Source organism: Dasypus novemcinctus, chromosome 20 (genome assembly GCF_030445035.2).
Source record: "Dasypus novemcinctus isolate mDasNov1 chromosome 20, mDasNov1.1.hap2, whole genome shotgun sequence".
Lineage (NCBI taxonomy): Eukaryota > Metazoa > Chordata > Mammalia > Cingulata > Dasypodidae > Dasypus > Dasypus novemcinctus.
Window position 1 is genome coordinate 24,885,717 of NC_080692.1, and position 15,398 is coordinate 24,901,114.

The following is a 15,398-nucleotide window of genomic DNA, read 5'->3' on the forward strand; positions in this document are numbered from 1 at the left end:
GCTACCCGAGGTTTGCATAAAACCAGTCCAGGAGATGAGGAGGAGGGAAACGCTCCCAGGCAGGGTTTGGCAGCCTACAAAGTCCTTTTTGCATATGTTATACGCGATCCCTGTCAGATGGTTTAAAACCTATTTTACGGATGAAGAAAAGGAGGTCTTCCAATACTTAGACCTGGGCTCCTTTCACTCAAGCCACCTTCCAAAGGTCTACCTGAGAAAGCTAACTGGCAGGGCCTATGCCGGGGAGGAGACGAGACCACTTACCCTGCTATTTCTCGCCCCTGTTCCCTCCCTTCCCCTCCCCCTTGCTTCAGGGGATGCGTTTTTTCTAGATTCCCAAAACCTCTGTAACGTGGACGTCCGGGCCCTTTACGGCCTGGGTGACGTAATGGCTAGTCCCGCCTCCTGCCCCGCCCCTTGCGCTGTTCTAAGCCCTGCCCTCGGCTAATTAACGCCCTGACGCCCTGACGCCCCACATCCGGGTTCCTGGGATTAGGAACTTGGCCCGGTAACCAGGCAACCACCGGTCCTCCCCTCTGGGTCGGATATTCTGTTCAGTTAGTGGTGGCTCTTGGCGTAACCGTTGCCAGCCGCAGTAGCCTGGGCCCCGCCCCCCGTTGTCATAACAACCGTACACACCTTCCCCCTAGCTCCTCTTCGAAAACAATCTTCCCTCTGGGGACCAAGACCCTCTTTAGAACCGCTTCTTGTTGAGCAGGACCCGGGTCTGCGCCTCTTTGCTTAGGGAAATTGGGCGGGAGGACTGGAGGCTGCACATCAGGCTGGCAGGCCCAGGGGCGATAGTGAAGTGGGGCGAAGTGGGGCGAAGTGGGGAGGGAGAATTAGAAGAAGTGAGAGGGAGAGAGGAGGGGCAGGTAGAGGAGAGGAGAAAGGGGAGACGGGAGGAGAACGTGGCTTATGGGGAGGTGGGAAGAACCGAGGAGGGGGGTCCAGAGATTTGGAGCCACAGTGAAAGGCAGGAAAGGTTTGGGGGTCTGGGAAGGCATCCCGAAGGGAGGCGGGTCCTTGGTGGAGGTATGGAGTGGAGGTTGGGATTCAAAATTAGATATTCACAGGGAAGGGGAAAGAAGCTAGACGGGAGGAGGTCAGGGGTGATGGGAGGTGAGGAAGCTGAAGGTTGGCCGAAACCGAGGGATTCCTTCCTTCTCAGGACGAGGACTGAGCTTGATCTGACTCCAGAGCTTTCAGCGGGGAAGAAAAATGTCAGATGAAGATGATCTGGAAGAATATGAGCCAGACCAGGATGATTTTGAAAGAGAAGATGATGAGAAGGAGACAGAAGAGGGAGAGGAAGAGAGGAAAGAGGGGGAAGACATCTCCGAGGAAGTGAGAGCTTGAAAAGGGAGCCTTCCTAGGGCGAAGGGAGACAGTGGGTTGGAAAGGGATGCCTGACTCCACTTCCTCCTGCAGTGGTTGCCCAACCCCCTCACAGAGGACATGATGAAGGAAGGGCTTTCTTTGCTCTGTAAGACGGGAAGTGGACTGGCTCACGCTTATGTCAAGCTGGAGGTTAAAGAGAGGTGCGTTTGTGAGGGACCAGATGATTGTGAGATTATAGGGCCCATCTTCTTTCCCACCCTCATTCTTGTTTTCCTTTTTTTGGGTGAGAGTTTGGATCACTTTTCATCCTACCTTCTCTTCCCTCCATTCTTCTTCCCATTTTAAGTCATCTCTAAGTTGCCCTCTGCCCAGTCCTGCTGGCTTCTTTTTTTTTTTTTTTAAAGATTTATTTTTCATTTATTTCTCTCTCCTCCCCCAGTTGTCTACTCTCTGTGTCCATTCCCTGTGTGTTCTTCTGTGACTGCTTCTATCCTTATCAGCAGCACCGGGAATCTGTGTTTCTTTTTTTGTTGCTTCATCTTGCTGTGTCAGCTCACCGTGTATGCGGCGCCATGCTTGGGCAGGCTGCACTTTCCTTCACACTGGGCGGCTCTCCTTACGGGGCACTCCTTGCACGTGGGGCTCCCCTACACGTGCCCTGTGTGGCACGGCACTTCTTGCGTGCATCAGCACTGCCCGTGGGCCAGCTCCACACGGGTCAAGAAGGCCCGGAGTTTGAACCGCGGACCTCCCATGTGGTAGACGGACGCCCTAACCACTGGGCCAAGTCTGCTTCCCCCTGCTGGCTTCTTAACCCTCACATTGGGCCTTCTTCCTGCCACCTTCTAGGGATCTGACAGATATCCACCTGCTGCGCACCTACATCCATCTGCGCTACGTGGATATTTCTGAGAACCACCTGACAGACTTGACCCCACTCAATAACCTCACCCACCTACTCTGGCTCAAGGCTGATGGCAACCGACTGCGGAGTGCCCAGCTGGATGAACTGCCCTACCTGCAGATTGCTAGTTTTGCCTATAACCAGATCACTGACACTGAGGGCATCGCTCATCCCCGTCTGGGCAGCCTGGATCTCAAAGGTGCATCCTTAGGATAGGCTGCAGAAGATTCTTTCCTTCCTAGCCTAGGGCCAACAGAAGTGGGCGGTGTGGTCCTTGGCTGTGCCACACAGCAGTCTGCATTCATTCATTCATTCAAGATGACAGTTCAACCAGCTGGAGATATCGTAGTGAACAAAACAAAGAAAACCCCTGTTCTCATGTAGCTTACATTTTAGTCCAGGGAGACAGACAATTAACAATCAACACAATAAATAAGGAAATTTATATAGTATGTTAAAAGGAGACAAGTACCATGGAAAAAATAGATGAGGGTAAGAGGAATGGGGGGGTAGAGGTGACATTGCAAACAGTTTGGTCAGGACAGGTTTTGAGAAGATGTCATCTGAGCATAGCCTTAAGGGAGGAGAGGGAGTTAGCTATATGAATTCACTCCTCACTGGTGGTCATTTCCATCAGGCCTGAGGACTACCAGACCACTTGTTAAACCTAGAGCTGTCCTTCATTATCCATCCAGTGTTAGAAGGAAAGGATGATGTAAAGGCTCCCAGAAAAGTAGACTCTACTGCTGGACACCAGGAGAGCTCTTGCCCCTCCCCTCTCCCCGCAGGGAACCGCATCCACTTGGTGACAGGTTTGGATCCCCAAAAGCTGAACTGCCTGCACACACTGGAGCTTCGGGGGAACCAGCTGGAGAGCACCCTGGGAATCAACCTCCCTAAGCTGAAGAACCTCTACCTGGTAGCTCGCTGGGTCAGAGGGTGGTGCTGGGAAGAGGGCATTGTCCTGGGGGTTTGGACACCTGGTTTTTACTAGGTTCAGTCACTAACTTCATCATAAGGAAAACTGGTATCATTTATTGAGTCCTTACTTGGGTCAGAAGCTACGGGGACACAAAGTTAAAACTGACAAGGTGCTTGCCACCTAGCAGGACTGACAATATATAACATGTGGATAATACAGAGATAATTTGCTTAGATACAAGTAGCAGCATGATGTGCCATACCTGAGATACAAACCTCAGGCTGAGAGCCACTTAAGGTTTAATCTTTTAGACTCAAGCTTCTTCCCTTCAGGATGGTGCTGAAGCCACTTGTCCCCAGTGTGGAGGGGGCGCTCAGGGCATATGGGCGGGTGGAAGCCTCTCCTCCTTCATCAGAGATGGCTTTGGTGGTGTGGCTAGCAGGGGGTGACTGCTGGCCTTTCCCTGGGATGGCAGCTTCCGGGCTTCTTTACTCTCTACACTGATCTCTACCCACCCCTACTCCTCTCCTCTATCCCTCCCTCTTTCCCCCTTGGATCACCTCTTGTGCTTCACCTCTTTCTGAGTTTTCTTCCTTCCCTATCTCTGCTCGCCCCTCAATCTATTTACTGGGTCCTGGGGTCTAGGCCCAGAACTTGCTGAAGAAGGTGGAAGGCTTGGAGAAGCTAAGCAATCTCACCACCTTGCATCTTCGAGACAACCAGATTGAAACTCTGAGTGGCTTCTCCAAGGAAATGAAATCGCTGCAGTACCTCAACTTGAGGTATGCATCTCTCCGTGCCCCACCTTGCCCCTACTCTGGACCAGAAGCAGCTTTTGACCCTCAGTTCTTTCCTGGCTCCGAAACCCCAATCCTAGCCACTCCCAGATTCTCACCTCATTCTCCATCCTCATCCTCACTGCCCCCCCTTTCCTTGCTTTCTTCTGCATTCAGTCCTAATTTCCTGAAAGCCCTGAATCCCCATTCAGGCAATTGACTAACTGAGAAGTGCTAAGTGCACGGCCTTGTGCTGTGTTTGGAGAACAGCTGAAGGGATCAGAGAAAGTTTCTGTCCTTAAGGGGCTCACAGTCTGACTCCAGCTCTTTCCTGACCCTACTCCATATAAGTTTCTCCCCTTCTCCATCTCCTGGGTCCCAATTCCCTCTCCCATTTCCTGCCTCTTTTCCCCTAAGCCCCACCTGTAAGGGATGGCCCCTTTACTGATATAAAACTCAAGATGTGCTGAGATTTGAGGAGAAAAGAGTATTAGACTATTTCCAGGTACAGAGGCACTAGGAATTTTCTTTCAGCATCTCTTCTCTGGTGGAGGATTTTGTATTTCTCTAAGCAAATATGTAAAGAAACAGATTCCTTTCCTAGTCAACAAGACCAAATTCTGAGTTGGCAATGGAAAGAGAATTTCCAAGTGGGGAGATGTGGATGTTACCTTGAAACTCCAAGGCCTGTCCTTGACCCCTGGGGCAATCTCTTGTTAATTACCTCTGTCCTCCATGGGGGGGTAGGGAGGGGTGCATTGGCCTAGTGTGGGGGGCGGGTGCTGTCCTCCTCTTAACAGCCTAGACTCCTGTAATAATGGACCCTTCCTTGGTAGCTGTTCTCTGGGAGGGTTTGGAAGCAAATAGGGAGTGTTTTGGGTTGTCCTAATGACTGGGAAGTGCCTCTGGGGCCAGAGATGCTAACCCACTATGCACAGGGCAGCGCAGCACACAATTCCTGCCCCACTACCACTGAGAAACACTGCGTGAGGCTCGGCCTCTCCACTGAGACTAGCTGAAACATGTAGCATGGTTTCATGAAGGCTTGCAGACAAAGGTATGAAAAAGTACAAGAGTATCATATAAGGAAGCACATGAGGAGATGCAGCTGGTTCTTTGGGCTGGGCGGCCCAGCCCTAGGTCTAGGTTCCTTCTTGTGGGGAGCACCAACATCATACCCACCACTCTGAGCTCATGCTCCGTTCCCAGTTCCTTCTCTACTGGCCTAAGTCTTACCTTTACCTTTCTTCTCAACTCCAGCACAGGGTTGTGGCCTAGCTTTGCTTCTCTGAAAGGATAAATACAACACATTGCGGAATATAATATGGCACTAGGGATTCCTCAAAGGGTGGAACCATGACAGGAGCGGGGTTGGGTGGCACCTTGGCAGCAAGCCTAGCAATGCTTGACAGGCCAGTCCACAGGGGCAATGTCTCTAGGCACGCCGGAGCCCAGGGGACTATTCCCCCAGCGCTTTATTCCTAGCGAAGTCTCCTAACCCCTCCGGCAGGGGCAACATGGTGTCAGACCTGGGGGAGCTGGCCAAGCTTCGGGACTTGCCCAAGCTGCGGGCGATGGTGCTTCTGGACAACCCATGCACAGATGAGAGCGACTACCGGCAGGAAGCCTTGGTGCAGATTGCGCACCTGGAACGCCTGGACAAGGACTTCTACGAGGAGGAGGAGCGGGCTGAGGCCGAGGAGATCCGTCAGAGGCTGAAGGAGGAGCAGGAGCACGAGCCTGAGCAGCACTACCAGGACGTGGACCACCCATCGACCTAGCAACAGCTCTTCTAGCCTCCGAGAAGGGTAAGGAAGCCGGCAGGGAGGCAGGAAGTGGAGCCCAGGGATGGGCAGAGAAGGGGAGAGAAGTTGCTGCAGGAGGTGGGCGAGAGGAGGGATCATTCAAGGGAAACCCTGGGAAAGACCAGGGGTAGGAGTCAAGCGGGCGTCTCAGGGTGAGGAGAAAGGACCAGAAGGTCCTGGAGGAACTGAGAAGAGGCTTAGGAAATACACAGGAGGCTGGAGGAGCCAGTGAAAAGAATTGGGGTGGTAGGCAGAGGACTTGGGTGGGGGCAGCACACCTGATGTAGAGCGAAGCTCAGGAGAGGACAGGCCCAGGCTCCTGGTGGTGGAGGAAGAGTTGGGAATGGTGTATGAGGAACCTAGCTGGGCCCAGGAGAGAAGGCAGGAGGGGAAGAGTCTGTGCCAAACTCGAAAGCTAAATATGACTGAGGGCCCAGGGATGGGGGGCAGAAGGAGGGCAGAGTGAGGCAGAGAGACGAGGGATGAGCCCTGGGAAGTGTGGCAGGTGGGCACTTCAGGTGGTGGCAGAGGCAGAGATGGGAGGCAGTAGGGACTTAGAGGCTTTACTTCTGTCCTCTTCCTCCAGATACAGCCCCAAGACCTGGCCTGACCGCCAGTGGGTGTCCCCATCTTCACACCCTTCATCGGGACAGAGGACATTTTCCTTTCTTTGGTCTGAGCTGGGAGTTCACCACCTCCTGCAGCCCAGGCTCTGTGACAGGCACCTGGCAGTGGGGGAGGGGGCTTGGGGGTGCCCCAGGCCTGAGCTCTGCCTGGAGTCTCCTGAGGGACAGCCCTCGAGCAGTCTGGGTGGGAGCCAGGCCCACATGGGCAGAAGGGACAGACGCTTGGAGGGTTGGCTGGGAAGAAGATCAGCGGAGGTCCTGGGGGTTTGGAGCAGTTCGATTTTCGAATAAAGAGACATTTTAATACTCTTGCGTCTGGCGGGGCTTTGCGAGCGTGTCGGGGTGTCACTGGCGGGGTGGGCCTCAGTACCGGGGATGCTGCTGCGTGAGGCTGTGCCCACTATTTTCAAGCGGGTCGGGAGTGGGTATGCGCGCGTGCGTGTGCGGGGAGGGGGGGGCAGGTCCTGGGTGGCTCCCAGCCACCCCCCATCCTTCTCCTCCATCCCTCCGCCATCCTACCCCCAGCGGTCCCCCCACCCGCGCTCCTGCGTGCGCCTCCGCCGGCGGCTCCTGACTCATCGGGGGCTCCGGGTCACATGCGCCCGCCCGGCCCTATCGGCGCCTCCCCCGCTCGCCGCCCGCCCGCCGCCCGGAGCCGCAGCCGCCGCCGCCGCCGCCGCCACTCCCGCTCTCCCCGCGCCGCCGCCGCCGCCGCCCGCAGAGGCTTCCTGCAGCCGCCAGGTGAAGCCCCGGCTGGGCCCCGCGCCCCTCCGGCCCCCTCCCCAGCCGCCGGCCAGCCCCCGACCTCGAGCATCCTCGCGCCCCGCGCTGCGCACCTGCTCCGGGCCGCGCTCGGGCGCGGGGCATCCTCCCCACTCGCCTCCCCGGCTGCTGCGCTCCGGCCCCGGCGGGCGCCCCCTCCTCATTTCGGTGCCGGCCCTCTCCGCACCTCTTTCCCTCTAGCAGCACCCTTCTTCCCAGGCCCCTCTTCTCCGGTTATGTCGATTTGTTTCTTTAAGTTCGGGGTCTCCCCAGACTGTGCATTTTTATCTCGGCACGTCCCCTTGACTTGGCTTTCCGCGGGGGGGCGGGGGGGGGGAGGCTTCCCTCACCCGTCCTCTAATTCCCCGAGACTTCCCTCCCCCCCTCCCCCCAAGTCGCCCCTCTCCTTGCGTTTCCATTTCCTTCTCTCAGCTGCACGGGGGAAGGATGGGAGGAAGAGGGATTTGCCGGGGAGGCGGGTGGCAGGGAGAGGATGGGCCCAGCCTTGACTTACCCCACCCGGTCTCTCCTCTTTCCTCCCGGCGCCTCCTTCGCCAAGACCCTCTCCCCAAACTCCTCTACTGGACAGACTCTCTCGGAGAGGGGAGCAGCACGCGTTGGGGAGGACGATTGGGACCTTGGAGTGGGGACAGAGTCGGGGCAGGCTGCGCTGTTAAGTGGGCATGGGCTGAGGGGTTCTCACCCCACCCGCAGGAGAGGCCCTGGCGGCCCAGACAGCCCATCCTCTTACGGTCCCCAAGGAGAGAGGCAGGCCGGGCAGCCATTCCGCTCGGAGGGGATCTGGGGGAACCCCACCGGCAGGCTGCGGAAGCCGCGGGGGCGCGGGAACCACTGCTGGGCCCCGCCCCCCTTCCCACTGCGGTGGCCTCCCATCACTTCTTTTGCTTTCACGCCGTCCTCCGCTGCAGTGACCCCCACCCCCCTCACTGCATTGACCTTCTCCCGGCCCCATGGGGAGGGGGGTAACCCTGCTCCGGCCCACGACTGCAGCCAGCTCCGCCCCAACCCCCACCCACTGCAGTAACCTCCTTCCATCCCTCCCAGCCTCTGGCCCCTCCCACTCATGTCAGGCCCCACCCCTCTAAGCCTCTTATCTTCTTCCATCCTTCCCTTTCTTCCAAGGAGATTCCAGCCATCATGTCGATAGAGAGGATCTGGGCCCGGGAGATCCTGGACTCGCGTGGGAATCCCACGGTGGAGGTGGATCTCTACACAGCCAAAGGTAAAGCATGGGGCGCGGACCCCCCCACAGCCCCCACCTCTGGGTTTGACCTGGTCTGAGACGAGAGACCTTCCTTGGCACCCAGTGGGGCTTGGGTGCTGGGCCGGGCCCACAAGCTGGGGTTGTGGGACGTTGGTGCCTCCTCGTCGGGGATAGGCGGGCTGTGTGTCCTGGTTCAGCGTGTGAGGCGTGCCTGGCCTCGGCGTGTCTGCGTGTGCACCTGCGAGCGCGCGTGTGTGCCTGTGCGTGCTGCCTGGCAGCCAGAGCTGCGTTTCTGGGGGTCCCTTCTTGTGTACGTGCAACTTTCGAGGGGCTGATGAAGAGGCCCCTGCTTGTGCATCAGACTCCGTGTGTGTGTGTGTGCCTGTGTGTTGGGTGCAGTGTGGAGGCAGGAGTTCAGAGCTGGGAGGCTGAAGGAAACCCGGGCCTAGGATTGGCCTTCCCCTCCCTCCCTTCTCATTCCATGTTCCTCTCCCAGGTCTCTTCCGGGCCGCAGTGCCCAGTGGAGCCTCCACTGGCATCTATGAGGCCCTGGAGTTGCGGGATGGCGACAAACAGCGTTATTTAGGCAAAGGTGAGGCCCCTTCTCTTCTCCAGACTCTCCACCCTCCAGGCCTCCCCCACCCTGGTCCCCAGCCCTCCCTTCTCCTTCCTGGCCCTCCTGGCCTGACCCAGCTGTCCGCCGGCCTCTCCCCAGGTGTGCTGAAGGCAGTGGACCACATCAACACCACCATCGCGCCGGCCCTGCTCAGCTCAGTGAGGCCTGCTCTTTGCTGGGGACGCAGGACCAGGGCCTGGGAAGAAATCCTGGCTTAGGGTGGGAGGAAGGGGAGAGAGGAAGACCCGGCTCTTGGGAATCCTGGTTACCAGGGGAAGGGGTTGGAGAAGACTCCTTACTGCCTCCACACCCGTGGGGGGTCCAGGTCCCTAATCCAGAGGACTACTGTTGTCACAGGACCCTGGGGGGCCCTGGCTGGATGTTAGCTGAGTGTGAACTGGGGGGGGGGCCTCTGCCTTAGGGCCCAGCCCTGGGTGATGGGGGCTCTGCCCACAGGGCCTCTCTGTGGTGGAGCAAGAGAAACTGGACAACCTGATGCTGGAGTTGGATGGGACGGAGAACAAATGTAAGCAGGGGCTGGGAGAAGGTGGGTAGGCATGAGGGTGGGGGCACGTGGAGCAGAAGGAGAGCTGAGGGACCTGCACTGGCAGGAGATGCTTCTTCAGGAAGGGCTGTCAGAGGACTAGCCCTTCTTCTAGCCCTCCCCCAAAGTGAAAGCAAGAGAAGATGCGCTTAGCTGTGGTGGGAGTGAGTGAGGCCAGGCAGAAGGAACAAGTTTGCAGTGCATAGAGGAGGGAGCTGGTGTGAGGCAGCCTGTGGTTGCTTCCTGAGGGTGTTGAAAAATAGGAGGGGCTCTCTGCCCTTTCCAAGCACTGCTGCCTCCCCATCTCATCCTCCTCCCTGCTCTTTGCAGGGGAGAGCGGATGAGAGCAGTGATCTCTAGAAGACTCTGTGAGGGGTGGGAGGAAGAAGGGGGTCTCCTTTGTTGTTGTTTTTAAAAATATATATATTTTAAGATATTTAGATTGCATAAATATTACACTAAAACTATAGGGGATTCCCATATGCCCAGCTCCCAACCCTTCCCACGTTTCCCACGTTAACAACATCCTTCATTAGTGTGGTACATTTGTTACAATTGATGAGCACAGTTTGGAGCACTGCCACTAAGCGTGGATTATAGTTTACATTTTTAGTTTATGCTCTCTCCTGCACAATATTGTAGGTTATGACAAGATATATAATGGCTTGTACCTGTCATTGCAGTGTCATTCAGGACAATTCCCAAGTCCCGAAAATGTCCCCATATTACACCTGTTTTTCCCTCTCCCTTCCCTCAGAACTTCCAGTGGCCACTGCCTCCACATCAATGATAAAAGTTCTTCCATTGCTAGAATCACAATAAGTCTATACTAGAATACCAGTAAATGTACTCTAGTCCATGGTTCATTCCCCAATTTTAAGGATTCTGCGATGGTGATGCCCACTCCACCTCTAATTGAGAGGGTGCTTAGAACCCATGGGGCAGATGGATGGACTATCTTGCTTGCAGTTGCAGACTCTCTGTTCCTTGGGGTAGTCGTTGTTCGTCATCATCTCCTTGTTAGTTGTCCTGGGTGAGTCCAATGAACTGGAGAGTAGGTGTTGCAACTCTGCTGAGATTCAGGGCAAAGGGTCTCCTTTGTTGGCTTCTTTTGGGGCGCTTAGGTGAAGAGGCAAGGGCTGGAAGGGGGGGAGGCCCTTTTTGTTCAGTGCTCTCCTCTTTAATCTCCCAGCCAAGTTCGGGGCCAATGCCATTCTGGGTGTGTCCCTGGCTGTGTGTAAGGCAGGGGCGGCTGAGCGGGATCTGCCCCTCTATCGCCACATTGCTCAGCTGGCTGGGAACTCAGACCTCATCCTGCCTGTGCCGGTGAGCGCTGTGGGTGTCTCTCCCATGGGCAGGGGGTGGAGGGTGGGAGAGAGAGCCTGAAGCCCTGGGGAATGATGGAAGGAAAGTGAATCGGGGCAGCTCAAGAGAAAGGATGGGCCAGGAGGCCCTGAGCCTCCGAACCCGGCAAGGTCGAGGGTGGAGGGCCCTGGGATCTTTAGTTAACACTCCCAGGGCTGGAGAGGGAAGGGCTCTCTGACTCGCTGCCCTCCTGTGGCTCCCCAGGCCTTCAACGTGATCAATGGGGGCTCTCACGCCGGGAACAAGCTGGCCATGCAAGAGTTCATGATCCTTCCGGTGGGCGCCGAGAGCTTTCGGGACGCCATGCGACTTGGGGCGGAGGTCTACCACACACTCAAGGGGGTCATCAAGGACAAGTATGGCAAGGATGCCACCAATGTGGGGGATGAAGGTGGCTTTGCCCCCAATATCCTGGAGAACAGTGAAGGTGAGGCAGGAGCCCCACTCGCAGCTCTAAGTTCCTTTCTCTCCTGGGACATCAGGAAGGGCCACACCATCCACCCAGTCCTGAGGAGTATGGGGGCAGGGGGCAGCTCCTTGAGCTCCTGGGATCTGGAGCTGCAAACTCTAAGAGGTACCAGCTCCTGGAGTGGGCTACAGAGGACCTGCCAAATCCACACACAGCCCTGGGAGGACTGCTTTTCACCTGCCCAGCCAGGCATCTCTCAGTCCTCGCGGGGCCCTGGAAAGGCTGGGAGATGGTCTCGGTGAACTGTGGGATCCATTCCATCCTGTACTCTCAGTCTGATGAGATGTACCAAACTCCAGGGAACCCATTCCAAATCTCCCCCCATCCCCACTCCAGCCTTTTAGTCCTCTAGGATCCCGAAAGTTCTATGCTCTGGGAGAAACTGTATAGTAAACAGAAGCCATGCAGGCGGTGGTTAAACATTTGAATCTTGGCTTGGAGAATTCCTGGCTGGTCATCTTACTTACTTAACTACTCTGTGCTTTGTTTCTTCTTACCTGTGAAATGGGAGTAACAGTTATCTACTTCCTGGCCTCATCCTGAGGATTAAACAAGTTCATATATGTAAAGTGCTCAGGCCATATAGTTAGCCTTCAATAAGTGATAGCTAGTAAGTAAAGAAAAAAAAGTCTTACCAGGATCCCTTTCCCCTGCCCTCCTAGAAGATGGCCTGAGGTGACCCTACCAGCTTTAGCCAGACTTCCCCTCTGCTCTTTCTTCTTTCCTTTGATCTCTCCCTGCTCCTTGTCTACCTCTTCGTGCTTATCATCTCACTGTGTTCCACCCTCAGCCTTGGAGCTGGTGAAGGAAGCCATTGACAAGGCTGGCTACACGGAGAAGATTGTCATTGGCATGGATGTCGCTGCCTCAGAGTTTTATCGTGATGGCAAATACGACTTGGACTTCAAGTCTCCTCCCGATCCTTCCCGATACATCACTGGGGACCAGCTGGGGGCCCTCTACCAGGACTTTGTCAGGGACTATCCTGGTGAGGCGGTGTGGGCAGAGGAAAGGGTCAGCGGGCAGGAAGGGACTTGTTGGGGCAACTCTGGACCCTAGGGGTGCTGACTTGGAGTCCAGGAGGAGATGTTCTAGGAAGGACCTGAGAGCCAGGGATGGGGTGAAGGAGCCACCTGCAGAGACTGGGCTTTGAATGTCAGGTAGATGAATCTATTTCATCTGCTTTGGGTCCAGATTAAAATCATGGGCTCTGATGCAGCTGGATCATGGGGAAGGGAACAGGGATGGTGAGAGGGTGACTGGACCTAGCAGGGCATGTGACTGGCACAGTTCAGTATCTCTGATTGATGAAATTCTGGGTGCCCGGTAGAGCTGGGACTGATGTGTCATAGAAGAGAAGGCTGAGGAGGGACTGAATTGCTCTCAACAAGTCAACCAAGGGTTCCTGCCCCAGGATGGAGGTGGTTGGTCTCCATCTTCCTGGAGACAGAGCAGGGAAAATAGACATGGAATGAAGGATTTAATTAGTAATGAGGAAGGTCCTCGCAGTGAGCACAGGGAAATGAAAGAACAGGGAAATACAAATGTGAGGAACTTTCTGAACTTTTCTTGTCATGTTTCTAAAATAAGAACCAATTAAGGCAGGCTAACTTCACTGTGGCGCTGAACAGGCTGTTAGCCAGAAGACCTTGTACATTTCAGGGAACCAAAGGCTGTGTCTGTGGTGGGGTGGGGCGGGGCCTCTGTCTGACGCAGAAACCCAGGGAGGATCAGCGGCCCCCTCACCACTCCCCCTGCAGTTGTCTCCATTGAGGACCCATTTGACCAGGATGATTGGGCTGCCTGGTCCAAGTTCACAGCCAACGTAGGGATCCAGATTGTGGGTGATGACCTGACAGTGACCAACCCAAAGCGCATCGAGCGGGCAGTGGAGGAAAAGGCCTGCAACTGTCTGCTGCTCAAGGTCAACCAGATCGGCTCGGTCACCGAAGCCATCCAGGCGTGAGTGACTTCTGCCCTTGTCACACTCAGCCCCTATTTCTCCAGGTGTCCCAGCCTAATCCTGCCCTGGGAGGCAAAGAAAACTGGGAGCCAAAAGTCACCTCCTTAGCTCTCTCAATTCTGCTCCCTCCACCCTGGTTCTCTGTTCCCTACTCAAACAGCTTCCCTCCAGCTGTTTCTTGACATAGACCAATGTCGGGGCTGGGAGGGCGTGCCCAGCGTGAGGGGCAGAGTGAACGTGCTGGTGTGTGGATGCAGGTGCAAGCTGGCCCAGGAGAATGGCTGGGGGGTCATGGTGAGTCATCGCTCAGGAGAGACCGAGGACACTTTCATTGCCGACCTGGTTGTGGGGCTGTGCACAGGCCAGGTGAGTGGTGGCAGCCTGGTGAGTGGAAGCGAGATTTGTGTGGGATGGACTGGTGAGTTTTAGGCTCTGGTGGGACTCTCCTTCCAGGTGTCTGAGGGTGTCAGGGGAGTTTCTCTTTTTAAAATAGCCTGGGATTATTTATTTAATATTTAAGGTCTAGGGGACTCCACTGGAAACGAGCGTGTCAAGGTCCTAGTGTTGCCTGGGATGCAGTCAGTGGTTTCAGAGGTTACAAGGCTCACTTCCCCCCAGGGTCCATAGTGTTCTGGCTGGCCGGCAATCCTTGGGGTTCCTTGACTTTCCCGCCAACTTCCTGCTTCTCCATCAGGGAAGTTTCGAGGGGGTCTAAGTTTCCTTTCAAGGGATAAAGGGACAATCACTGAACTGCATGTCTCTTGGGATGTTCCAGATCAAGACTGGCGCCCCATGCCGTTCAGAGCGTCTGGCCAAATACAACCAGCTCATGAGGTAAGAGAGCCCAGGGACTGGGAGCCAGCGGGCCTGGAGGGCCAGAAGCCCTGTTGGCCTATCTCCAGGGCCCAGGGCCTTGCTAGAGAACCAGAAAATACCCGCTTCTGAATGACAGACTTCCTAATGGCCCCAGTGACTCCTCCCAGATGTCACGTGGGAATGCCCGCCCTTGGGCCAGGACACCGGTGGTAGGAGGCGCTTGGAGGCCAGGAGGCTTCCTCCTTCTGCCTGACACTTTCCCTCTGGCTCATCTCTCTCAGAATTGAAGAAGAGCTGGGGGATGAGGCTCGCTTCGCTGGACATAATTTCCGCAATCCCAGTGTGCTGTGATTGCCACCCCCCCTTGCCTGGAGACTTGGAACCCCTTCCTTCCTGTCCTGATCTGTGATAGTCCACTCCCGGAGACACCCTGAGCCCCAGTGGCCCAGAGCTCCCCTCAGTGCCCCGGCTGCGCCTTGGCTTGCCCAGCCCCTCGCCTCTGCTCGTCTTCCTCTCTGGGCCCCCCTTTTGGGTTTCCACACTCTCCACTTCTCTTCTTCCTTTCTATTCTCTCTTTCCTCCCAAACTGGAAATGAGAATGAGGATTACCAGGGGGTGCACGGAAGATGATCAGGGTCTGTGATGGGTGCATCAGGGCTGATGCGGTGGGGTGTTTAGAGAGGAGGCATTGTCACTTGTCCTTTGAGTGTGTTCATATTTTTTTTCTGTTGCATGTGAGGAATGAACTGCACAGGCAGTTGAGCAGAGGGGAGTGCTGGGGGCGTGGTCCTGCCTGGTCTAGGGTTAGCATGGGGGCAGGGGGGGGGAGAGGTATATTTACTTTTCATTCATCCCATTAATTATTTCCTCATAACCCCATGGTCTAAAACTGGCCTGATCTGAAGGGACTATGTGTCTGTATTTCCTGTGGCTGTGGATCCCAAGGTGACCTGGGCTGGGAGGTCTCAAGACCTTGACATCCGTTCCTTTCCTCAGCTGAAGCCAGGATGGGTCCAGAGGTGGGGTCTGTACCTGGGGTTTCCCTGTCAATCTCTTCCTAGCCCTAGGTTCCCTGTTCTTCCTCCAGCTGCACGAGAGCAACGAGAGCAACATCTCCCTTCCCTGTGCTGTGTTCCACAGTCACCACCCCTGTGGCGCTGAAATGAGCACCACCATTAAAGTCTGAATCACAGTGCACTATTGTGTCTGAGGAATCTTCCTCTAGTGTGTAGGAGGGGCCAGAAGATGGAGCACCTGGGAGTTG

The 15,398-nt window shown here is 55.7% G+C and overlaps 2 protein-coding genes across 3 annotated transcripts; both read left to right on the plus strand.

Moving 5' to 3' along the window:
- The first annotated feature begins 630 nt into the window (after window positions 1-630).
- Window positions 631-6,680, plus strand: LRRC23 (leucine rich repeat containing 23). Its single transcript, XM_004448492.3, has 8 exons — window positions 631-725; window positions 1,172-1,347; window positions 1,432-1,541; window positions 2,191-2,444; window positions 3,034-3,164; window positions 3,813-3,949; window positions 5,454-5,751; window positions 6,335-6,680. The coding sequence occupies exons 2-7, from the start codon at window positions 1,222-1,224 to the stop codon at window positions 5,722-5,724; spliced, it is 1,029 nt and encodes a 342-aa protein (XP_004448549.1). The 5' UTR covers window positions 631-725; window positions 1,172-1,221; the 3' UTR covers window positions 5,725-5,751; window positions 6,335-6,680.
- Window positions 6,371-15,331, plus strand: ENO2 (enolase 2). Of its 2 annotated transcripts, none has more exons than XM_004448495.2 (12): window positions 6,371-7,115; window positions 8,283-8,379; window positions 8,858-8,953; window positions 9,077-9,135; window positions 9,434-9,503; window positions 10,714-10,847; window positions 11,091-11,313; window positions 12,146-12,343; window positions 13,116-13,317; window positions 13,576-13,684; window positions 14,094-14,152; window positions 14,416-15,331. In XM_004448495.2, exons 1-12 carry the CDS (start codon window positions 6,750-6,752, stop codon window positions 14,483-14,485), a joined length of 1,683 nt encoding a protein of 560 aa, XP_004448552.2. In that variant the 5' UTR covers window positions 6,371-6,749; the 3' UTR covers window positions 14,486-15,331. The 2 variants fall into 2 exon arrangements, with proteins under 2 accessions (XP_004448552.2, XP_004448550.4); XM_004448493.4 differs by having other exon boundaries at window positions 6,372-7,115; window positions 8,280-8,379.
- Window positions 15,332-15,398: the final 67 nt, after the last annotated feature.

Coding starts and splice junctions, on each gene's coding strand:
- ENO2 (XM_004448493.4), top strand. CDS start 6,750: ATGCTGCTGCGTGAGGCTGTGCCCACTATTTTCAAGCGGGTCGGGAGT. Junction 8,954..9,076: donor ACAGCGTTATTTAGGCAAAG/GTGAGGCCCCTT, acceptor GCCTCTCCCCAG/GTGTGCTGAAGGCAGTGGAC. Junction 11,314..12,145: donor TATCCTGGAGAACAGTGAAG/GTGAGGCAGGAG, acceptor TTCCACCCTCAG/CCTTGGAGCTGGTGAAGGAA.
- LRRC23 (XM_004448492.3), top strand. CDS start 1,222: ATGTCAGATGAAGATGATCTGGAAGAATATGAGCCAGACCAGGATGAT. Junction 1,348..1,431: donor GGGAAGACATCTCCGAGGAA/GTGAGAGCTTGA, acceptor TTCCTCCTGCAG/TGGTTGCCCAACCCCCTCAC. Junction 2,445..3,033: donor GGGCAGCCTGGATCTCAAAG/GTGCATCCTTAG, acceptor CTCTCCCCGCAG/GGAACCGCATCCACTTGGTG.